Source organism: Acinonyx jubatus, chromosome D4 (genome assembly GCF_027475565.1).
Source record: "Acinonyx jubatus isolate Ajub_Pintada_27869175 chromosome D4, VMU_Ajub_asm_v1.0, whole genome shotgun sequence".
NCBI lineage: Eukaryota > Metazoa > Chordata > Mammalia > Carnivora > Felidae > Acinonyx > Acinonyx jubatus.
Genome location: NC_069391.1, coordinates 27,865,878 through 27,890,005, shown reverse-complemented (window position 1 = coordinate 27,890,005; position 24,128 = coordinate 27,865,878). Strand labels below are relative to the sequence as shown.

Sequence of the window (24,128 nt, the reverse complement as noted above, 5' to 3'; positions counted from 1 at the left end):
AAAGACTTGTACTCTGAAAACTATAAAACATAGATGAAAGAAATTCAGGATGACACAAGGAAATGTAATGACATTCCATGCTCATGGGTTGGAAGAACAAATATTATTTTTTTTCAGTATATGAAATTTATTGTCAAATTGGTTTCAACAATTTGGTTTCAACAACACCCAGCGCTCATCCCAAAAGGTGCCCTCCTCAATACCCATCACCCACCCTCCCCCCCTCCCACCCCCATCAACCCTCAGTTTGTTCTCAGTTTTTAAGAGTCTCTTATGCTTGAAGAAATATTGTTAAAATGTGTATGCTACCCAAAGCAATCTACATATTTAATGCAATCCCCATCAAAATACTAATAAAAATTTTTATAGAACTAGAATAAATAATTCTAAGATTTCTATGGAACCACAAAAGACCTGAATATCCAAAGCAATCTTGAAAACCAAAAACAAAACTGAAGTTAGCACAATTCCAGATTTCAAGCAGTAGTAATTTAAAAGGTATGGTATTGGCATATAAACAGACACAAAGATAAATGGAATAGAATATAAACACAGAAATAAACCCACAAGTATATGGCCAATTAATCCTGCACAAAGGAGGAAAAAACATACAATGGGAAAAAGACAGTCTCTTCAACAAATGGTGGTGGGAACACTGGACAGCTACATGCAAAAGAATGAAACTACACCACTTTCTTTCACCATAGAAAAAAATAAACTCATTAAAGACCTAAATGTGAAACAGGAAACCATAAAAAACCTTGAAGAGAGCACAAGCAATAATTTCTCTGACATTGGCCATACCAACATTTTTCTAGATAGATTCCCTAAGGTAAGAGAAACAAAAGCAAAAATAACTACTGGGACTATATCAAAATAAAAAGCTTCTGCGCAGTGAAAGAAACAATCAACAAAACTAAAAGACAACCTAATGAATGTGAGAAGATATCTGCAAATGACATATCCAATAAAAGGTTAGTATCCAAAATATATAAAAAACCTATACAACTCAGCACCCCAAAACAAATAATCCAATTTTTAAAAAAAGGGGTAGAAGACACGAACAGACAATTCTCCAAAGAAGACAACCAGATGGCCAACAGACACATGAAAAGATGCTTAACATCACTCATCATCAGGGAAATGCAAATCAAAACCACAATGAGGTGTCATCTCACACCAGTCATAATGGCTAAAATCAAAAACAAAAGAAATAAGTTTTGGCAAGGACATGGAGAAAAAGGAACCATTGTGCACTATTGGTGGGAATGGAAACTGGCGCAGCCACTGTGCAAAACAGTATGGAGTTTCCACAGAAAGATAAAAATTGAACTACCCTACAATCCAGCAATCACACTACTGGGTATTTACCCCCAAATATACAAAAACTGTAATTCAAAGGGATACATGCACCCTATATTTACTGAAGCATTATTTACAATAGTCAAATTATGGAAGCAGCCCAAGTGTCCATCAACAAATGAATCGATAAACATGTGGTCTGCTCTGTGTGTGTGTGTGTGTGTGTGTGTACATGTATGTATGTATGTGTATATATATACCTGTGTGTATGTGTATGTGTGTACACACACATACACACACACACACACACACACACACAATGAAATATTACTGAGCCATAAAAAAGAATGAAATCTTCCCGTCAGTCAAAGACAAATACCATATAATCTCACTGTGGAATTTAAGAAACAAATGAGCAAAGCAAAAAGAGAGAGAGAAACCAAGAAACAGACTCTTAACTGTAGAGAACAAACTGATGGTGGCCAGAGGGTACGTGGGTAAGGAGATAGGTAAAACAGGTGATGGAGATTAAATAGTACACTTAGCATGATGAAATAAAATTTTATACACACACACACACACACACACACACGTCTATATAAAGAAAAAAGAAAAAAGAAAACTAAATCAGGACACCTGGGTGGCTCAGTTGGTTGAGCATCCGACTTCAGCTCAGGTCATGATGTCATGGTTTGTGGGTTCAAGCCCCACGTTGGGCTCTGTGCTGACAGCTCAGAGCCTGGAGTCTGCTTCTGATTCTGTGTCTCCCTCTCTCTCTGTCCCACCCTGCTCCCTCTCTCTCTCTCTCTCTCTCTCTTTCAAAAATAAACAAACATTAAAAATTTTTAAATAAATAAATGGTAGACTGAACTTGTTTTACAATCTGCCTTTAAACCTTGGCTGGGCCACTTAGCAGCAGCGAACCTGGGGAAATTATTTAATCTCTCAGAGTCTGACCTTTCTCATTTATAAACTGAGATAAAGCTTAACTTACAGCACTTTGAGAATAATTAAAACCTATGAGAAACTGAATAGGAGACTGTTTTAGGTGCCTAATATCATTTAACAATATTTATCTATCTCTAAGTTGTAGCTGTGAATTTTACTCCCATCTTGTAAGCATTTTCCTTTCAGAAATTCTACCTGGAAGTTCTATCTTTCTGTTGGCTATGAGCAATTAACAATAAGGCTCTAGGGGATGGCAAAGCCAAAAAGTGGAAGAACTCTGTGTCCTTAATTTATCATGTATAGAAGAGCTGCCTGCCTACTAGGAAAACTCACTTCAGATTCTTATAAAAAATAAAATCCTGTAATGTCTGAGTCATAATACACTTTTGGTGTCGATTTGTAAAAGCAAATTAGCCTACACTATTTAATATACTCTTGAAAAATACTACCAAATATTGCATCTCTGGCCTCCTTCTCTCCTCAGCTTCAGGAACCTGACAACAAGGATGATACCTCACAGATGAGACACTGAGTTTCCTTGCAAGGGAAACTCACTAGACAAGAGAAATAACTTACAGATAATAACAGTTGAGGTGAGGGAGGTCGACTCAAGGTCCAGTCAGATCACATTACAGTAAAACCCATTACTTAAAAAAAAATTGTTTCTAAAGTTTATTTTTATTTATTTTGAGAGAGAGCAAGTGGGGGAGAGGAAGAGAGGGAGAGGGAAACAGAACCCCCAGCAGGGTCCACACTGCTGGCACAGAGCCCGATGCAGGGCTTGAACCCACGACCAGTGAGATAATGACCTGAACCAAAACCAAGAACTGCTTGCTTAATTGACTGAGCCACCACCCAGGTACCCCCAGTAAAGCCCATTACTTGACAAAACCTACCCATAGTCATATAGCTCTAAATTTTTGTCTCAATCCAAATATATGCTGATGGACATGGGTCGTGAAGCAATGAATTTTTTGTAATTTAAGCATTTTCCAATTGAGAGACTCTACTGAAATAATGGATGAAAAAAACCTATTCCAAGGCACCCTATGGTGAAATTTCAGAATATCAGGGAAAATGAGAAAAATATAAAACCTTCCATGGAGAAACAAGCCACATACCAAAAAATCAGGAATCAGAGTGACAATTTCTTACTAGAAAGTATAATGCAAGGAAGGATTACCTTTAAAAATATGAGGAAAAATCAGGGGCGCCTGGGTGGTTCAGTCGGTTAAGCGTCCGACTTGGGCTCAGGTCATGATCTCACACTCTGTGAGTTCAAGCCCCACATCGGGCTCTGTGCTGACAGCTCAGAGCCTGGAGCCTGCTTCAGATTCTGTCTCCTTCTCTCTCTGCCCCTCCCCTGCTCATGCTCTGTCTCTCTCTGTCTCAAAAATAAATACATTAAAAAAATATATGAGGAAAAATTATTTCCAATGTAGAATTTTATATCCAAACTATCAGTTAAGAGGATTGATAAAATAAGGACATTTTTAGAGGTGAAGTTCTCAAAAGTTTAATTCCCATGTACCTTCTCCTAAAATTAGGAGTAAAAAAAAAGAAAAAAGATCTTGGAAACAGGAGGTGCAACACAAGGCAAATGATACTCCCCAGATTATCATTGAAAGGAGATCCCAGAAGTACAATCAGGTCATTTTAGCAAACAATTAGCCCACACTGGAGCAGGAGAACAAAGAACTCCCAAAAGAAACTCTATTAGATGAAACTGATAAGCTGATTAAGAGGTTTCATCACATTGAGAAAAAATGTATACTTTTGGCAAAGAATTTGGTGATTGGTGATAAGCATAAGGAAAACAAGACAAACGAAAGAGAAAGAAAAATAAAATAGTCACCCTCCTACTGATGACAGTTATAGGTTTAAGCCACATAACAGTAGCTTAAACTAGAAGATGATTTATCTTGTAAAGGAAGTCCCAACAGAGACAGGTGGTCCAGGGCTCCTAGCGTGGTGTTCCATGGTGTCAGAACCTAGGCTTCTTCCCTCTTGTTCCCTCTCCAGCAGTGGCTTCTACCTCACAGCTTATCCCCCTACATCCACATTCCAGCATGCCGAAATATGAGACAAAGTTGGGAACCACCCTTCCTACACTGCTTTAAGATCTCTTACAACAGGTCATAAATCTGCTAACACATCACACTAGCCAGGACTTAGTCACATGACTGCACCAAGCTGTGTGGGTTCCACTGCTAATTTTTTAAAAAGAGGGTGGATGATAAATGGCTAACAGTCTCTGCTACCTCCCTCCAGCACTTTCTGTTCTCCATGTTATATTGTTCTTCCTCACAGTATTTAGTAACCTCTGATATATTTTCTCTTCATTTGTTTGCTTCCCGTAACCTTTCAGTTCTAAAAGGTTGAACTCTGGACACCAGTTTCTGGAAATGTTCCTTAAACATAAAAGACATGTAATAAATATGTGTTGAATGAGTGAATGAACTGTTAATTCCAGGGGCATTAAGTCTAAGAAAATCAATTTAAACATTACAGATCTAGTCTGGGTACAGATGATGGGGTTTTTTGGTCTACATTAGTTAGAAATGGATGTCCATCAACCAGAAAAACAGACTCATCCCCCCTGGAATTATAATTTTTAAAAGTCTACTTTCCTCTATCTCTGAATAGATCATTGAAAAGTCACTTCACAAGGCACCATTAATTCCCTAGACCTAACAAGCAATGACAGTGTTTGCAATAATGTAATTAACAAGAATTTTAACATTAAACATAATGTAAATTAATGTAACAATTAACTGTTTTTAATGTAAGCATTAGATGCTGGGAAGAGTATTATTTAGACGGAGTGGTACATAAGAGACTTAAATCCTCTTCTTGCATAAAAGTAAGTCAACAGATACTCTCTGTAACTGAAAAACTGAAGAAACAGCAGAATATGCCTATTATTTAAAAATATAGAAACGGGCATTAGAAAAAACAACTTGAAATGCTGGTGTTATTTTGGTAACCAAAACCAGAGAAAGGGTCTACTGACTAAACTAGATCAGAGGTCAGCTGTTTTAGTTTTAAGGCTTACAGAATTATCTAGTTTTGAACAGTTTACTTTTTCACGTCTGCTTCGGTGCCCTCATTCTTCTGAGCTCCTGGGAAACGCAATTTCAAATCATTAAGAGCCTTACAAGGTCATGCTGCGGTGGCAATTAGAGAACCACCATGCATTTAATGAGAAGTGAAGCCTCCCTGCTCTTGACGTTTAAGTCACCCTGACTAAAAATGAACAAGGACAAAAACCTCCACGATTTTCAACGCACAGCATTATAATATGCACGCATCATACTTCCTTCTCAAAGGACAAACACACTCACATTCTGCGCACGAACTTTAAGAACTGTGCGCAACCGCGCGTGGAGACTAGCTGATGGGCTCAGAAAGGCGGCACAGGGACGCTCTCCGCGTCCAGCTAATCCTAAGGCCCCTCTGACGTTTGGGTGAGAACGTCTGAGGAAACAAACGTTGGGCCGGAGGGGGCAGGGGCCCGAACGTGACGCCCACGGACGACGCCAGCCAACCGGGCGGTGCCGCCGCGCCTCCCGGCACCAGAGGCGGAGCTGCAGCCGCGGAGTCCCGCCCCAGCCTGCGTCCGCCAGTAGCTCGGTCGCTGCTCTTTTCCAGGCGGGTTAGCCCTACCAGGAGGAACCGAAGACAGAATACTGGCTGGCTGGCCCTCCCAGCGCTCGCAGCCGCGCCATGCTCGTCCTCCGAAGCGGCCTGACTAGAGCTCTGGCTGCGCGGACGCTCGCGCCTCAGGTACCGGCCGCGGAGACGTGCCCAAGCCGTGCCTTGGGGGAGGGGAGGGACGTCAGCGAGGAGCTCGAGGTCCCGCGCAAGCGCTCCCGTGACCAGACTTGCGAGTGCTGCGCATGCGCCCAGCTGGTTCTCTATGCAGATTGAAAGCGTGGTGCTGCCGCGGAAGTTCTGGTGCCAGTTCCAGACCCCGGAGGCGGGGTATCCCAGGACGCGCGAGAGGAAGGGGGCGCGGCTCTGGGAAGGTCCGCTGGCCAGTGTGGTCTACAGGCCAACTCGTGAGCAGCCAAGAACAGGGTTTTTCTGGCCTAAGTGCTGAGGACACTCCTGAAGCTCTGGCTGCTGCATTTTTGCTGCCCAGCCCCCTGCGTTCCCCACGTTGGGGCCCGTGCCTGGTGCTTGCTGATCGAGCCTTTCCTATTTATTTGTTGTTTGACAAGCCACCGCCCCCTCCAGACAGAAGGTAGAGGAGAAATAGGTCAACCTGTGGCTGGTGTTAGAATTGGCCTCTTCGAAATGTACACAACTTAACGAGCGTTTTGAGGAGAACTTGAAAAGGAGGCCCAGGGTGCGGGTGGTGGAGCATCCAGCCCAGCCTCCCACTGTGTCGTGTGGGTGGTGTCCAAGGCAGGCAGGGCGAGGAACCTCAGAACAAACGTCGTAACATTGGATGAGAAACATGCACAATAGATTTTGGTGATTCAGCCTTAACTGTCGGGAACTGGCCTATTCTGTCAATCTGCAGATTTTTTTTTCCTTTTGATATTTAAATTTGTACTCCTTTCTCAAAGGAGTAGGATGGGATGGGGATTAACCTACTCTAGAGACTGACTTCCTGGTGAAGGCTGAAGAGGAACCAATAATGGCCCATCCACCTAAGATTAGCAATAGTCTTTAACCTGATTCTCACTCTTCTGGGGCAGGGCCAACAGTTAGTTATTCCTTACAACTTTATTCTGGACTGTGATTTTTTTTTTTTAGATGTCGACCAATTGTTCTAAGTGAATTGGAAATCAGTGCTGCTGAAAATGAGCCCTTATTTGGACACAAGGGAGCCTAGAGCACTCATGTTTCCTTCCTTAGCATAGTGGCCTTGTGTTCTGGTTATACTGTTCTAGTGTCCCTCAACAAAAATCACCTCACCCCTTCCCATACACACCCCTCTCATTGCTTCATTGCTGTTAACTTCTCCCTGAGCTTTCCTATTGTACTTTTTTGCAAAAGACAATAAAAATATGTGCCTGTGATCACTTATTTTGTTCTACGCATACAAATTCCCTGAAAAACAACTTAAAAGCAATTGTCACAAGTACCCCATTGACCCATTTTGATATATTTATATTTTATTTATATTTTTAAGTGATAAATATTAGGCAGTTTTCATTTGCATAGTATTTTGTTATTAGAGTGGTAAAATGGGACAAAAAGAATGTCAGCTAAACATAGGGGCAACTGCAATTGTTTTTGATGGCATCCCAGTCAGACAATAAGATTATAACTCATCATAGACATGAATGGGATGAGCTCAATTCAGCCTTATACACAATACAGCAGCAAAATACATAACACTATTGTGTTTTGTAAATATATATACATATATGTGCTTTGTATACATATACATATGCTTTGTACCCATATTTGTATACAAATATATTTGTATACAATTATACAAATATGTATACATATATACATATCTGTATTACCATAAATACAGGTGAAGTAAAACTTACATATACACATATATATATGTGTGTACATATACATTTACATATATGTGTGTGTGTGTATATATATGTTTGTATATATATGTGTGTGTGTATATATATATGTGTGTGTATATATATATGTGTGTGTGTGTGTATATATATATATATATACACACACACACACACACACACACACACACACATGTCGGAGCAAGAAGCCTCCTGCTTTTGATTGTTGTACCAGCTGGTCAGCATAAGCCCAAAATTCAGCCACAGCTTTGTACGTATCAAAACTGTTGTGATAGATTATTCTGGTATAATCAGCTTCAGGAAATATGCACATGCTAACCAAACTTAGGTAAGATGGATTTGTAAACTGGAATTCTGTATATCTGTGTTAATATGCATAAATTTGTGTGTGTGTGTGTGTGTGTGTGTGTGTATGTATACATATACACACATACCTATACACAGGGATAATTTCTGGCAAAGCATTTCCCACTGAAAGTTTGGTTCACTCAGAGAACCAAATCAGAAATTTACATAGTATATGAATATTACAAAAGGAATCAATGGCTCTTAAAAAGTATTTCCAACAACATAGTATAACTGGGTGGGTTAAATAACCTTCTTCAGATTGCATCTGAAACTAAAAACATAAGGACTCACATAATTGTGACTCATCAATTTTTTTTCCTTTTTCTAGCATTTACACATTCTATCACTATATTACAATGTAATTGAATAGCTCATAGTTTCCTAATACAATTAAATTCCTGCCCTATTTTTGGACCAGTGGTTTACTTCATTGGATTTAGGAAATACTTTGACCTGACCAGAAATTTCCATTGTTTTAAGAACCTAAAAAAAATGAATTTTCTGCTAGTAAATACATTCCCATTGTGCCAGTCAAAATACCTGTATATTTTATAAAATTGTTTTAAATGTGTAACTCTAACACATACATATACTATTGACTAAAGATGGAGTATTTGCTAAATAAGGGATAATAAACTATTTGCAAAACTTACCAGGATCCTAGTTGTAGTTTGGGGGTAAAGAAATTGCCCCAGGGGCTTCTTAGGAGAAAATTCTCATGAAAAAGTACCTAGAGGTAAAGGAAATAGTAGCTATATATTTGGAATACTTAATAGTAGTTTTCTTGTATAGAAACCAATTTGACAATAAATTATATTTTTTCTTAAAAGTTGTTTTCTTTACTGATAACTTCTCTAAACAAGTCTATGGAGAGAGGACAACAGGAGTGTAGATTGTGTCTACTGAGTGTCCCTTGTTTCCAGACTTAGGTTTGGTTGTAATACAATATTATAAACCCTACCTTCCCAATTTATTTAAGTTTGCCTTATTTTTCTTCAGGTTTGCTCATCTCTTGCTACAGGCCCCAGACAATACGATGGAACATTCTATGAATTTCGTACCTATTATCTTAAGCCCTCAAAGATGAATCAGTTCCTGGAAAATACTAAGAAAAACATTCATCTTCGGACAGCTCACTCTGAACTGGTTGGATACTGGAGTGTAGAATTTGGAGGAACAATGAATAAAGTGTTTCATATTTGGAAGTATGGTATGAGTCATCAGCTTAAGTATTCAGTACAGATTTTCATTCTGTTAGATGTTACATGAGACTTAGTTCTTGGATCTGTAGTACCGTAAATACATACAGGTGAAGTAAAACTTATAAATAGCAGTACCAAAAAATAAATTCAGTGATTTCACCTCCCACTGGTATACCTCCAATAGCCCACTGCTAGAACCTTTTAATAGCATATGGGAATGTGATATTGAGAAAATGGCATCTCAGATTTCAAGTCATTAAATTATGAACCACACTTTAATTCTTAGGAAAAGTTAAGAATAGCTTATTGTAAAGATGGTTTATGAAAAATTTACAGCAATGACTGCAAGAACCCAAGCAGTTGAGATCATAAAAGGAAAGTAGGATTGCTTTTATTATTATTATTGAAGCTATAGCTGGATAGTGTTTTAACAGAAATCATTCAAATGTCTAGGGGCTTTAGGGAAATAGAAGTTAATAGGAAACTTTGAAGCCCTCACTCATCTGTAAGATATAATAAATCGCTATGTTTCAGACCCTTTTGTTTTATTTCTGCACCCCAGAGTTTCAAGAAATTTACTGTCCTTATACTCCTCTATGGAGGTAAAGGAAAAGGAATTAGAGAGAGTTCTTCCCATACTGAAGCTGATCTACCCCTGGTCTAATAGAGGAAGGAGTATGGTTACTGGAAACCCCGGAATGTTTGTTACTCCATTGCCTAATCTTTCTGAACTCCACTAGTACATCATGATATCCAAAAACTTTTAGTAATTTCATTTAGTATTTTGGTTATTAGTGTCCAAAGTTAATGGTCATAAAATACTTTCATATGAAAAGTGTTCTTCCTAAATATGGCCATAGTTTAGGGGTTTTCCCAATTGTAAAACAAACCCCATTAAAAATTTATGCTTTAATGTACCACCAGTTGAATTGTGTCCCATTAAAAAAAAGCAACAACAACTAGTAAAGTCCTGATAATACTTACTTAAGCTCTAAGATAGATGTTATTCCTTATCCACAGCATAAACCATAGAAAATTACTTTTACCATTAGTCTTATGAGGCTTTGTTAGGTAAATATAGTACTAGGCCCATATAATGGCACTGAGTAAAAAGGATGGATGACAGAAGATCAGCACTATTTCTTTGGAAGCTGTTGATTCAAAGCAGCAGCTATCAAAATACATCTTAATTTCATTTATGTTAAATTTAATTCAAGGTGTATCTTGACCTAATACCCATTACCACCACCACCACCATCACAGAAATATACTCTTTTTCGAATCTACCACTATAATTTAAATGCCTCATTAAATTAATAAGAACAGTTAATGTATATTGAGTTCTGACTCGGTACCAAACGCTGTTGTAAGGTCCTTTCACGTACTAATTCATTTAATCTTACCCCTAGAGGGAGATCCAAATCATTATCCCTATTTTACAGAGTAAAACACAGGCACAGAAAGATTTAATAACCTAAGTCACACAAATACCTACTAAGCAGTAAGAGGCTAAGCCCAATGTATGATATTATCATTAGTTGTTTACATTTCTACTCCCAGACCATAAGCACCTTGGGGACAAATGCCACATCTATATGCATCTCAAGTGATAATACAGTATCCTTATGTAGCTTTAATGAACACTTGGTGAACTGAATGAAACCCAGAAACAGCAGAGGTGATTTAAATCAGTAATTTTTGTTTTTCTTTCTCCTTTTTTTCCCCGTAGATAATTTTGCTCATCGAACTGAAGTTCGGAAAGCATTGGCCAAAGATAAGGAATGGCAAGAACAATACCTCATTCCAAATTTGGCTCTTATTGATAAACAAGAGAGTGAGATTACGTATCTGGTGCCATGGTGCAAATTAGAAAAGCCTCCAAAAGAAGGTAAGTCCTCCCCTTTTTGTCACTTTGAATTCTGATGGAGAAAATATTAGATTTTAAACTATAAAAACTCGAGTTCTACTGGAAAAGAAATAAAGTTAATACTTTGTTTAATATAGGAATATATGTGATTGTTCAGATAAAAATAAATTGGTGCTCTTAGCTTATCCTTTTAAAAATAAGCATTAAAATAATGAAGTATTTTTCCATATTGGTATTTTATTGATTCTTAAAGCTTAGCTGTATTATAGAAAAAGTTGACATGGTCACTAAAGGTTGAGAAGTTTGGCCTAGGGAGCAGGGAACACATCTGTGGGTAGGTAAGGGATAGTATGTGATACTTTGTCATAATTTTAAAATAATGTAACTTTTTAAATATAAAAGTATTTTTCCATAGATTACAACTAATCTAAATACGTGTTTGTTTATAAAATGGACTAGGGGAATGAATTAACTGAAATTGCCAAGCTGCATTACTGTAGTCTAACTTTTATGTCTTCCTCTTTCTTATTTCTCAGTTTGAAAATAATTCCTAAAGATTTGTCTTCTTGCTGATTTCACTTCTTGCTGACTTAAAGAAATTATTACCTCAATCCAGTTTTAAACAAAGGTCAGATTAGCAAAAGCATAAACTAATTTAAATGTTATTTTATTTCCCCCATTATTCCTAACTTTGCAATGCATTTTAGATTACAAAAGATTTGAAAAATCTTATTTAGAAACTTAGCCTTTTAGCTCCCCCTCAGCCCAGCACTAACTGAATGAACTGGTTGGCTTCTCAGAAAGTATCAGATCTTGTTTGGTTCTTTTCCTCTATGTTATTCATGATTCTTCAGGAACTTTTGCATGTTTTTCTTTTACTTCTCAAATCTACTTGTCCCCTGGTTTCCTTCCCTTCACACAGTCCATATTTCAATCAAGAAGGTAAAATGCTTTTCAAGTATTTACCTGGATATTTGGGAATAGTAAAACCATCTCCTTTAGAATTATTTTTTTCCTCAGAATTCTAAGACAATCACTTCAGGCTCATTACTTGCTTGCTGCTCCTGTTAGAAAAGGAATCCTATAAGGGGAACTTATATAAAGAGAAAAGTATTGAAAATTGGAAAGAAAAATGGAACTATAAGAGACTAGAAATACTTCCTTTTTCATTTACTTTATAAAGTACAGACTTAGACAACTAGAAATATCCTATTCCATTATAAATTTTCACTTTTATTGACAATTTCTGTAAATTAAAAATAGCTTAGATAATACCTTACCTATAGAGTCCATCCATTTTGGTTTGTTCTGTATACTAAGTTTAATGACTGACCCTTTAAGTGGGACCAAGACTGACTAAACATAAAAGCAAAGAAAAACAATGCAAATTATTAATAAATTATGTCTACATGAACATGTATATGGGTATGATCCTCAAAATCTATTTGTGTAGTTATCCTTGCACTGGAACCAAACTAAACATGATTAGAAATTTCTTGAATATGTTCGATAAAATAATTATTTTTCTCCCTATTCTAGGAGTCTATGAACTAGCTACATTTCAGATGAAACCTGGTGGGCCAGCTCTGTGGGGTGACCCATTTAAAAGGGCAGTTCATACGCATGTCAATCGAGGCTACACAAAACTAGTTGGAGTGTTCCATGCAGAATATGGAGTACTCAACAGAGGTACAGTTGTCCATTTCTTCCATGAAATTGCAAAATATATTGGTGATCCACATTAAGTTCGTTTGGTCAATTTGTCTCTGTTCTCATTGTGGATTATATTTCATTTTTTATTGCCCAGTTTTTAGCTTTTTGTAAATTTAAGGGTTGAGCAAACCTGTTTTACATTTATTTGGAATGTTATTCACCTTATAAAGTTTTTTTTTTCAAATACAGAACTGCTCTTTTCCCTGATACATCAAAATGATAAAATTTTAAAAATTGAAAGGAACCTGAAAAAGTTACCTATTTCTGTTATGTTATTTTCCTCTGAATGTACTTTTAATGATTTTTCCTTTTTTCCCAGTTTTATTGAGATATAATTGATATAACATGTTACAAGTTTAATGATCTGTTATCTGTATATATTGTGAAATGGTCACCACAGTATGTTTAGTTAACATCCATCACCTCAGTTACAAATTGTTTTTCCTTCTGATGACAACTTTTAAGATATACTCTATTATCAGCTTTCAAATATACAATACAGGAGTGTTACCTATAGTCATCATGTTGTGTATTACATCCCCAAAACTTATTTAATATCTTATAACTGGAAGTCTGCTTTTTGTGATTTTTTTTAAATAACATTACTTGGGGTAGAGATTATTTCTGGGTGAAAAAGTACTATGTAGTTATTATAAATATTAAAAACATAGACAAGCCCAAAGAAAAAAATTACCCATTTCCACTACTTAGATATATTTATAGTATATATAAGATATAAGTAAATGATTTATTAATTTATTTAATAAAATGTCTATTTGGGATATTTAATGTTTAAAGTCAAAAGATATTCCAGTCAGAATTTCAGAGAGTTTTCTTGTGGCAAACTGATGAATTCATACAACTAATAAAACAAAATATAGATAAATTTATTTAATGACATGTATAGAAACAGTATTTCTAAGCCAAAAAGCAAATGAAGAAACTATGAAGGAAAAAAAGAATAAATTGATGATTTTATTATACAAAGCTCAAACTTAGTTCCTCCCAAAACACCTTAAATGAAATCCAAGAGCAAAAAATATTCTGCAAAGGTAGACACAGATGACTCCTAAAAATATGTTAAAGAAGATGCAGATTAAAACAAAATAAGATGCTTTAATTCTTTTTTAATGTTTATTTTTGAGAGAGAGCGAGAGAGAGAGAGAGAGAGACAGAGCATGAGCAGGGGAGGGGCAGAGAGAAAGGGAGACACAGAATCTGAAGTAGACTCCAGGCTCCGAGCTGTCAGCACAGAGCCCAATGTGGGGCTCAAACCCATGAACTGTGAGACCATAACCTGAGCAGAAGTCGGATACTTAACCAACTGAGCTACCTAGGCACCTCATAAGATGCCAGTTTTTACCTAATAAAGATACATTATACAGGTAGAGTATAACCTAGGTCAGAAAAAAATGAGTTCTACTTGTAGGATTTGTAACTACTTCATCTTCCCTCAAAAAAACCTGGCAACATAAATAAAAAGGCTTGGTTCTTTGACATTATTTTTTTTATTTCAGTATAAGTAACATACAGTGTTATATTAGTTTCAGGTGTATAATATAGTGATTCAACAATCCTGTGCATTACTCAGAACTCATCATGATAAGTGTACTCTTAATCCACTTCACCTATTTCACCCATCCCTCTACCCACCTTCTCTCTGGCAACCACCAGTTTGTTCTCTATATTTAAGAATTTGTTTTTCATCACTTTTTTTCTTTGTTCATTTGTTTTCTTAAATTCCACTATGAGTGAAATCATGTGGTATTTGTTTTTCTCTGATTAACTTATTTCACATAGCATTATACCCTCTAGATCCATCCATATGTTTGCAAATGGCAAGATCTCATTCCTTTTATGGCTGAGTAATATTCCATTGTATATACATACCACATCTTCTTTATCCATTCATCTATCAATGGACACTTGGTCTGCTGCTTCCATATCTTGACTATGTAATTTATGCTGCAATAAACATGGGGTGCATAAACCTTTACAAATTCATGCTTTCATATTCTTTGGGTAAATACCCAGTAGTGGAATTACTGTATCCTATGGTAATTCTATTTTTAATTTTTTGAGGAACCTTCATACTTTTTCCACAGTGGCTGCACCAATATGCATTCCTACAAATGGTCCATGATGGTTCCTTTTTCTCCATATCCTTGCCAACACTTGTTGTTTCTTTTGTTTTTGATTTTAGCCATTCTAACAGATGTGAGGTGATATCTCATTGTAGTTTTGATTTGCTTTTCCCTGATGATGAATGATGTTGAGCATCTTTTCATGTGTCCATTGGCCATCTGGGTGTCTTCTTTGGAGAAATGTCTATTCATATCTTCTACCCATTTTTAAATTGGATTATTTGTTTTTGGGGTATTGAGTTGTATAGCTTCTTTATAGATTTTGGATATTAACCTTTTATCAGATTTTTCATTTGCAAATATATTCTTCCATTCAGTAGGTTGTATTTAGTATTGATGATGGTTTCCTTTGCTATTTAAAAGCTTTTATTTTGATGTAGTCCCAATAGTTTATTTTTGCTGTTTCTTTTGCTTTAGGAGACATATCAAGAAAGATGTTGCTATGGCTAATGTCAAAGAAACTACTGCCTGTGTTTTCCCCTGGGACTTTTATGGTATCAGGTCTCATATTTAGGTCTTTAATCCATTTTGAGTTTATTTTTGTGTATAGTGAAACAAAGTCGTCCAGTTTCATTCTTTGTATGTAGCTATCCAGTTTTCCCAATACCATTTGTTAAAAAGTCTTTTTTTTTTTTTGCCTCTTTTGTCAAAGATTAATTGACAGTATAATCGTGGGTTTATTTCGAGGCTCTGTATTCTGTTCCACTGATCTATAGATCTATTTTCTGTTTTTGTGCCAGTACCACACTGTTTTGATTACTACAGATTTCTAGTAAATCTGGGATTATGATGCCTCCAGTTTTGTTCTTTTTTTTCAAGATTACTTTTGCTATTCAGGATTTTTTGTGGTTCCATACAAACTTTAGGATTATTTGTTCTAGTTCTGTGAAAAATGCTATTGGTATTTTTATAGGATTGCATTAAATCTGCAGATTGCTTTGGGTAGTATGGATGTTTTAACAGTATTGGTTCTCCCAATCCATAAGCATGGAATATCCTTCCATTTGTTTGTATAATCTTCAACTTCTTTCATTGGTGTTTTATAGTTTTCACAGTACAGGTCTTTCACCTCCTTGGTTAAGTTTATTCTACGTATTTTATTATTTTTGATGCAATTGTAAATGGGATATTTTTCTTAATTTCTCTTTTTGCTACTTTTTTATGTGTAGAAATGAAATGGATTTCTGTATATTGATTTTGTATCCTGCAACTTTACTTAATTCATTTTTCAGTTCCAGTAGTTTTTGGTGGAGTCTTTAGGGTTTTCTATATATAGTACCATGTCACCTGCAAATAGTGAAAGTTTTGCTTCTTCTTTACCAATTTAGATGCTTTCTATTTCTTTTCCTTGTCTGATTGCTGTAGCTAGGACTTCCACTACTATGTTGAATAAAATTGGTGGACATTCTTGTCTTGTTCCTGACCATAGTGGAAAAGGTCTGTTTTTCATCGAGTATGATGTTAGCTGTGGGTTTTTCATATATGGCCTCTATTATGTTGAGGTATGTTCTCTCTACACCTACTTTTTAAGGAGGGTTTTTATCATGAATGGATGTTGTCCTTGTCAAATGCATTTTCTAGATCTGCTGAAATGATCATATGGTTTTTATCCTTTCCATTATTGATGTGATGTATCATGTTGATTGCTTTGCAAATATTGAACTACGCTTGCATCTCAGGAATAAATCCTACTTGATGAATGTAAATGATTTCTTTATATATTGTTGGATTCAGTTTGCTCATATTTTGTTACAGATCTTTGCATCTATGTTCATCAGAGATATTGGCCTATAGTTCTCTTTTTTGTAGTGTCTATCTAGTTTTGGTGTCAGGGTAATGCTGGCTTCATAGAATGAATTTGGAAGCTTTCTTTCCTCTTCTACTTTTTGGAATAGTTTGAGAATAATAGGCATTAACTCTTCTTTAAATGTTTAGTAGAATTCACCTGTGTAGCCATCTGGTCCTGGACTTCTGTTTCTTGGGAGTTTTTTGATTAGTGATTCAATTACATTGCTTGTACAGTCTTTAAATTTTGTTTCTTCCTGAATCATTTTTGGGAAGTCTTAATGTTTCTAGGATTTTATCCATTTCTTCTAGGTTGCCCAGTTTGTTAGCATATAATTTTTCATAATATTTTCTGACTAACCCTTTCTATTTCTGTGTTTTTGGTGGTTATTTCTCCCCTTTCATTTCTGATTTTGTTTATTTGATCCTCTCTCTCTCTCTCTCTCTCTGTTTTTGAACAGTCTGGGTAAAAGTTTATCAAATTTGTTGTTCTCTTCAAAGAACTAGCTCTGGGTTTCATTGATCAGTTCTATTGTTTTTGTGGTTCTATTTCATTTATTTCTGCTCTAATTTTTAGTATTTACTTCTACTGTTTGGGGGTTTTGTTTGTTCTTTTTCTTCTAGCTCTTTTAGGTGTAAGGTTCAGGAGTTTGAAATTTTCCTTGCTTCTTGAGTAGACCTGTATTACTATAAACTTCCCTCCTAGAACAGCTTTTGCTACATCCCAAAGATTTTGGACTGTTGTGTTTTCATCTTCATTTACCTCCATGTATTTTTTTACTTCCACTTTGATTTCTTGGTTGACCCATTCATTGTTTGGTAGCATGTTATTTAACCTCCATGTGTTTGTGGTCTTTACATATTTTTTCTTGTGATTTCTAGTTTCTTAGTGTTGTGGTTGGGAAAGATGCGTGGTATGACTTTAGTATTTTTTTTTTAATTTGTTGAGACTTGTTTTGTGGCCTAACGTATGATCTCTTCCAGAGAATGTTTCGTGTGCACTTGAAAGAATGTGTATCCCACTGTTTTTAGGATGGGGGGTTCTGAATGTATCTGTTAATCTGGTCCAATGTGTCATTCAAAGCCACTGTTAACATGTTGATTTTCTCTTTGGGTGATCTATCTATTGATGTAAGTGGGGTGTTAAAGTCCTTTACTATTATTGAATTACTACTGATTATTTCCTTTATGTTTGTTAATAGCTGCTTTATGTATTTGGGTAATCCCATGTAATTTGCATAAGTATTTACAAGTTTTATATCTTCTTGTTGGATTGTTCCCTTTATGATTATGTTCTTCTTTATGTCTTCCAGTGTTGCCTGATACAAGTATTGCTATCCCAGTTTTCTTTTCATCTGCATGATAAATGTTTTCCCATCTCTTCACTTTCAATCTGCATGTGTCTTTTGGTCTGAAATGAATCTCTGTAAACAGCATATAAATATCTTCCCCTTTTATCCATTCAGTTACCCTGATTGGAGCATTTCATTCATTTACATTCAAAGTAATTATTGACAGGTCTGTACTTATTGCCATTTTGTTACTTGTTCTGTGGTGTTATTCTCTGTCCCTTTCTTCTCTTGCTCTCTTCTTTTGTGGTTTGATGGCTTTCTTTAGTAATATACCTGGATTCCTTTCTGTATATTTTTTGCATATCTATTACCAGTTTTTTTATTTGTGGTCACCATTAGGTTTATATATACATTTATGCATATAACAGTCTATATTAAGGTGATGGTCCCTTAAGTTTGAACCCATTCTAAAAACACTAAATTTTTACTCCCCTTCCCTCTATGTTTTAGGTATATGATGTCATACTTTACATCCCTTTATTAATCTCTTGACTGATATTTATAGATATACTTGATTTTACTGCTTTGTGTTTTAACCTCCGTACTGTTTTATAAGTGATTAATCTACTTTTATTATGTTTATATGCACCTGTGAAATTTTTTCCTTTCCTCATTTTCTTACTCCTGCTTTTGGTTTTTCTTTTCCACTTAAAGAATCCCCTTTAATATTTCTTGTAATCCCGGTTTAGTGGTTGATGAACTCCTTTAATTTTTGTTTACCTGAGAAACTATCTCTCCTATTCTGAATGATGGCCTTGCTGCATAGAGTATTCTCAGTTTCAGTTTTTTTCCTTTCAGCACTTTGAATATATCATGCCATTCCTTTCTAGCCTGCAAAGTTTCTGCTGAAAAATCAGCTGGTAGCCTTATGGAGTTTCTCTCATATGTAACTATTTTCTTTTCTTTTGATGCTTTTACATTTTTCTCTTTATCAGTACTTTTTTGCCATTTTAATTACCTTGTGTCTTGGTGTGGACCTCCTTGGGTTGATATTGTTGGTGGCTCTCTGTGTGTTAGGACTCTAGATTTGTTTCCCTCTCCAGATTTAGGAAGTTTTCAGCTATTAGTTCTTCAAATAAATGTGTTACCCCTTTTATCTCTCTTCTTCTGGGATCCCTATAATGTTAATATTATTATACTTGATGGTATTGCTGAGTTCCCTTAACCTGTTCTCGCATTTTTGTTAATCTTTTTTCTTTCTCCTGTTTAGCTTGATTGCTTTCCATTACTGTCTTTTAGATCACTGATCCATTCTTCTGCTTCCTCTAATCTACTATTTATTCCCTCTAGTGTATTTTTAATTTCACTTATTGAGTTCTTCATCTTTCACTGGTTCTTTTTTATATTTTCTCTCTCTTTTTTGAGGGTTTCACGGAGATCCTCTACTCTTTTCTCAAGTCCAGTGAGTATATTTATGATCATTACTTTAAATTCTCTATCAGGCATATTGCTTATCTGTTTCATTTAGCTCTCTTGCTGTGAGTTTGTCCTCTTCTTTCATTTGAGATATATTCTTCTATGCCTTCATTTTGTCTAACTCTCTGTGTCTGTTTATGTGTGTTAGGAAAGTAAGCTACATCTCCTGCTTTTGCAAGTAGTGGCCTTATGAAGAAGAGGTCCTGTAGTGCCCTGCAGTGCAATTTCCCTTCAAGGGTATCTTCTGTATGTGTTGCATGCACCTTACTGTTGTGGCTGAGCCACATCTGCCTTTAGTCCAGTTGTCTGAAATGGCTCTCTTTGCCTATTGTGGGCAGGGTTTGGTCCCGGTGTTAAGAGGCAAGTTGGGGCTGCCTTGGGCAAAAAGCCTTAATTTTTTAAATTGTTTTTGCCAATGTTAAGGAAATATGCATGGATATGTAGGTGTGTTTAGTTATACAAGAAGGGAATTTGAAAGGACATAAAATATATAGTCATATTTAAATGATGAGATTAAAGGTCTTTTAAGTCTCTAATTTACTATAATGGACATGTATCACTTTTATAAGAAAAAAAATAATGAAAATATGTGTGCACACACACTTTTTAATCTTAAATTTATTCCTAGTGTACTAGGAGAATAGTAATATGCTGAGTATAAATCAATACTTCATTTCTGGAGGACAGTGTATAATATATACACTGTATATTTATGAGTGTGTATGTATAAGATATACTCTTTGGTTCTCTCAATTTAAATTTTAGGAGTTTATATTAAGAAAATAATCAGATCCAGACTGCCTGGGTTTGAATCCCAGCTTCACCACTTATAACTTTGTGACCCTAGGTAAGTTACTTAACCTCATTGTGCCTTAGTTTCCTCACCCATAAAGTGATGATAATAGTAATCTATATAAAATTATTATGAAGACTAAATGAGTTAATACATGCAAAATGCTTAAAACCAGGTCTAGCACATAGTAAACAATGAATAAATATTGGTATGAGTTGTCATCAGCATTATCATTACAGATATACATGTAGATGCTACTCTAATGATGTTTGTATCAGTATTATTTACAAAAAAACATTTTTTATGTAATAACACATATAATCCAGAAAAAAGTACATTTCATCATGTATTTATATAACCATAAATTTGTATGTTTATGTGTGTATAAAATATATCCATAAAAATAGATACATATATACATAAATATGGAAAGAGATGCAGCAAAAAAGTGGGTTTTTTCCCTAGGTGGTATAGAAATGATTACTCTTTTCTCTTTTTATCCGCATTTTCCTATAGAGCTAACATGTCCTATATTATAGTTATTAAAAACTTGTAAAACATTATGCACAAAAACATTCCATAATTCAAAAAATTTAAATATTGGAATTAATCTGATTGGTCAATAATAAGAAGTTTGGATAAAAAGTTGTTATATCTATAAGGAGGAATTCACATAGCCATTAAAAATTAAGATTACTGCCATGGAAAATATGCATTTTTTATTTTATTCATTTGTTTAAAGGAAATGCACTAAATAGCAATAGAGTTTCTCTCTAGGTGGTTCAAATTATGCTTTTAATTTTCTTCTTTGTATCATCCAAATTTCCAGTAGTAAATATAATTCTTATATAATCTTGCTTTTTTTAATAAACTAAAATATATTAGGAAGTCACAGGCTTGGTTCTAGACTTAATTGTGTCTTTAGTGGTTTTACTAACTTTTTCTCTCCAACCATCTGTTTCTTCATCTATAAAAAGTTTGATTAAGTAATTTATAAATTTACCTCCCAAATCACTGACCCCTCTGAAATCTTATCACTAACATACTCAGTTTTACCTTTTTGATATTTACTATTTTGATTTAAAGAATAAGACTTAATGTTTCTGATTAATTTTTCTGTATTTATTGTAGTAATGCTATAGTCTTTAGAATCTATTTTTGGTTATTTCTGCAGTTCATGTTCTTTGGTGGAATGAGAGTGCAGATAGTCGTGCAGCTGGGAGACATCAGTCTCATGAGGATCCCAGAGTTGTGGCAGCTGGTAAGCTATTTCACTAGGCATGAATTATTTGTACAACAAATTTGATTCACTTTTTAACTTTATAACTTTCCAACATTATAAAATGTTTTTTTTTCCAGTTCGGGAAAGTGTTAACTTCCTTGAGTCTCAGCAAAATATGCTTCTGATTCCTACGTCATTTTCCCCATTGAAATAATTTTCCTCTGAAATACAAAGCATTGCATTAACTGCTATAAGTTGTGTCTGCTAATGGTGCTTAAATTCTCCCAAGAGATTTTCATTTTTATTTCAAGGAGGTGGTAAGTTAATTTGCTGTGCCCTCTGCATTTTTAAAAGCTGCTTTTGTCCAGTGTCATGACCTCTTGAGGAAATAGTTCTGTTCATTTTCCGTTTGGCATTTCAGTATCTGTCGTATATTAAAAATAGTTGTCATTCCTTCAAGATCTTGATTTTTCATTTATTTCAGAATATCTCTTGTTCTCTATGTTTACAGCCTCTACTTTTATAGCATTTCCTTATATTGAAATGATTATGTTACATTTCCATGCCTATGATATTTTTAAGTTATTTATATATATTATCAACCTTTTCATGTCTATTTTTCTGAGATTTTAAAAGTTTTTGTCCAGTAAAACTTATTTTGTAATACCAAATGGGATTCATAAAAATATTAAACCTGTTTATTATGGAAAAGTATATTATCATCTCTATTCATTTTGTTTTACATTAATAATTAATTACATATGTGGAAAATAATGTTAATAGGTCCTCATATGAAAAATTTTTAAAGACTCATTGGTTTATATGCTGAAAATGTCTTCATTTACAATTTATTTTACTAACTTTTACTTCATTTTGAATCACAATTTAACAAAGATACTTGGGACATCTATTTGTGATAATATTTATGGTTATGGAAATGTTTGCCCTAATAAACGCCTACAGATACATTCTGATCGTTTTTTATTGTGTTTTATATTTTTATCCTCTGATCTGGAGCTACTGTGTTGCTATAAGGTAATGAGACAGTAATAAATATACTTAAATGTTAACTTACCTCAAATAATTAGCATGCGAATAGCTCTACAAGGAGAATTTCTTCAGTACTGTCTCAGATATACTAGGGTTTTCTTACAATGTTCATTTTTATTTTACTTGAGTATTTAAGCCTTCTCAAACTAGATTTGGTACTTCCAAGCTCTCCTGGTAGTCTATATTTACAGCTATATGAATTTATGTTTCTAACACATATTGCAAATACAACACAGTAAATTATTAGCTGTCTGAGGGAAAATGGAAAAGCAGGAAGCATACTCACCTCTCATTTATCTGGTCCTCAAGGATTCAAAGGACAAATAAGTTTCCTAGTAAGGCAAAGAACACCCTAACTCTGGAGGTTAAAACCTATCAGAAGTCAGAGGCATTGGTTTTGAGTTGTAACTAAGAGTCTTCTACCTCAATGTTTCTTTGAAAAGTCTAGGAAATTGGGTGATAGTAATGTTAGTTGCAGTCAGTGTAGACAGATTTTCTCTGTGGCATGAGATCAGCTCTGTGTCATGAAAATATGCAACTGCTTCTGCCTTTCCCTTTTTCATTCATCTTTAGATTAGCCAGAACACTTTTAGAAAAGTCAAAGGCTCTTTCATCCAATCCATAGCCCTGATGGAGATTTAGAAAGCAGCAGCAGACAGGTGTTCTTACCATATCCCATGCAGAATTGGAGAGCCAGTACATGACAGGTTACAATCTGCTAATGAACTGCAGGAGTTTCCCTTTACTGATCTGCTCATGGATCAGGAACACAACAAAACTGGCTGAGATGAAGAACATTTCAAAGACAACACAGATGGACACAAGAATGTCCGCTGACATGCTCTTCCTGGAAAGAGAAAGTCAGTGAAGATCTGAGGAGTCAATGATGCAGTTGAAGACACAATTAAGGAGGACACACACACACACACAAACATCTGATGAATAGCCCAGGGAAAAACATCTCTTCAATAAATAAAATGTATTTATTTTATTCAGAGTTTAAGCATGATTGTTTTCAGGTCAAAAATCTGAAAAACAAACACAAAACATGTCACTAAGTTAAAAACAGTCTAGTACTGGGGCGCCTGAGTGGTTCAGTTGGTTAAGTGTCCAACTTTGGCTCAGGTCATGATCTCACAGTTAGTGGGTTGAAGCCCCACATAAGGCTCTGTGCTGACAGCTCAGAGCCTGGAGCCTGCTTCGAATTCTGTGTCTCCCTCTCTCTCTGCCCCTTCCCCATTCATACTCTGTTTCTCTCTCTCTCAAATTTAAACAAAACATTAAAAAAATTTTTTAACAAAGAGTCTAGTACCATAATGAAACTACTCAAAGAGGTCCGAGACTGGCCTAATGGCATTAGCTTTTGTCCACTGTTCTTGACCTTATAAGAGCAAAGGTATGTGGCTTGAAAACTTAGTAAGTAGAGAAAATATTAGTGTGAAACTACTCAAATAAGTTAAATTAATC

The 24,128-nt window shown here is 35.3% G+C and overlaps 2 protein-coding genes across 5 annotated transcripts in view; one reads left to right on the top strand and one right to left on the bottom strand.

Annotated features, from left to right (window-relative positions):
- The window catches only part of LOC106979356 (olfactory receptor 13C9), a 470,618-nt gene that overhangs the window by 440,790 nt on the left and 5,700 nt on the right, over positions 1-24,128 (bottom strand). For 2 of the 3 annotated variants that reach the window (XR_008291061.1, XR_008291062.1), the window contains exons 2-3: positions 12,153-23,508; positions 8,771-8,847 (exon numbers count right to left, since the gene is read on the bottom strand). The gene's annotated coding sequence lies outside the window, so the exon portion shown is untranslated. Of the gene's footprint in view, positions 1-8,770; positions 8,848-12,152; positions 23,509-24,128 lie in introns of those variants that run through there. The other variant, XM_053204857.1, reaches the window with a different exon arrangement.
- Positions 5,818-22,579, top strand: LOC106979365 (protein NipSnap homolog 3A). 2 transcript variants are annotated; one of them, XR_008291060.1, is made up of 7 exons: positions 5,818-6,036; positions 9,117-9,327; positions 11,049-11,207; positions 12,726-12,875; positions 20,362-20,443; positions 21,564-21,650; positions 21,749-21,775. XR_008291060.1 is itself a non-coding variant. In XM_027034748.2 (6 exons), the coding sequence occupies exons 1-6, from the start codon at positions 5,977-5,979 to the stop codon at positions 21,823-21,825; spliced, it is 744 nt and encodes a 247-aa protein (XP_026890549.1). In that variant the 5' UTR covers positions 5,822-5,976; the 3' UTR covers positions 21,826-22,579. The 2 variants fall into 2 exon arrangements, 1 of the variants encoding a protein (XP_026890549.1); XM_027034748.2 differs by lacking the exon at positions 20,362-20,443 and having other exon boundaries at positions 5,822-6,036; positions 21,749-22,579.

What these genes read in the sequence shown, in the direction of transcription:
- LOC106979365 (XM_027034748.2), top strand. Translation starts at nt 5,977, where the DNA reads ATGCTCGTCCTCCGAAGCGGCCTGACTAGAGCTCTGGCTGCGCGGACG. An exon ending in ATATGGAGTACTCAACAGAG is followed by an intron (nt 12,876 to 21,563) that starts GTACAGTTGTCC and finishes TTATTTCTGCAG; the next exon opens with TTCATGTTCTTTGGTGGAAT. An exon ending in TCCCAGAGTTGTGGCAGCTG is followed by an intron (nt 21,651 to 21,748) that starts GTAAGCTATTTC and finishes TTTTTTTTCCAG; the next exon opens with TTCGGGAAAGTGTTAACTTC.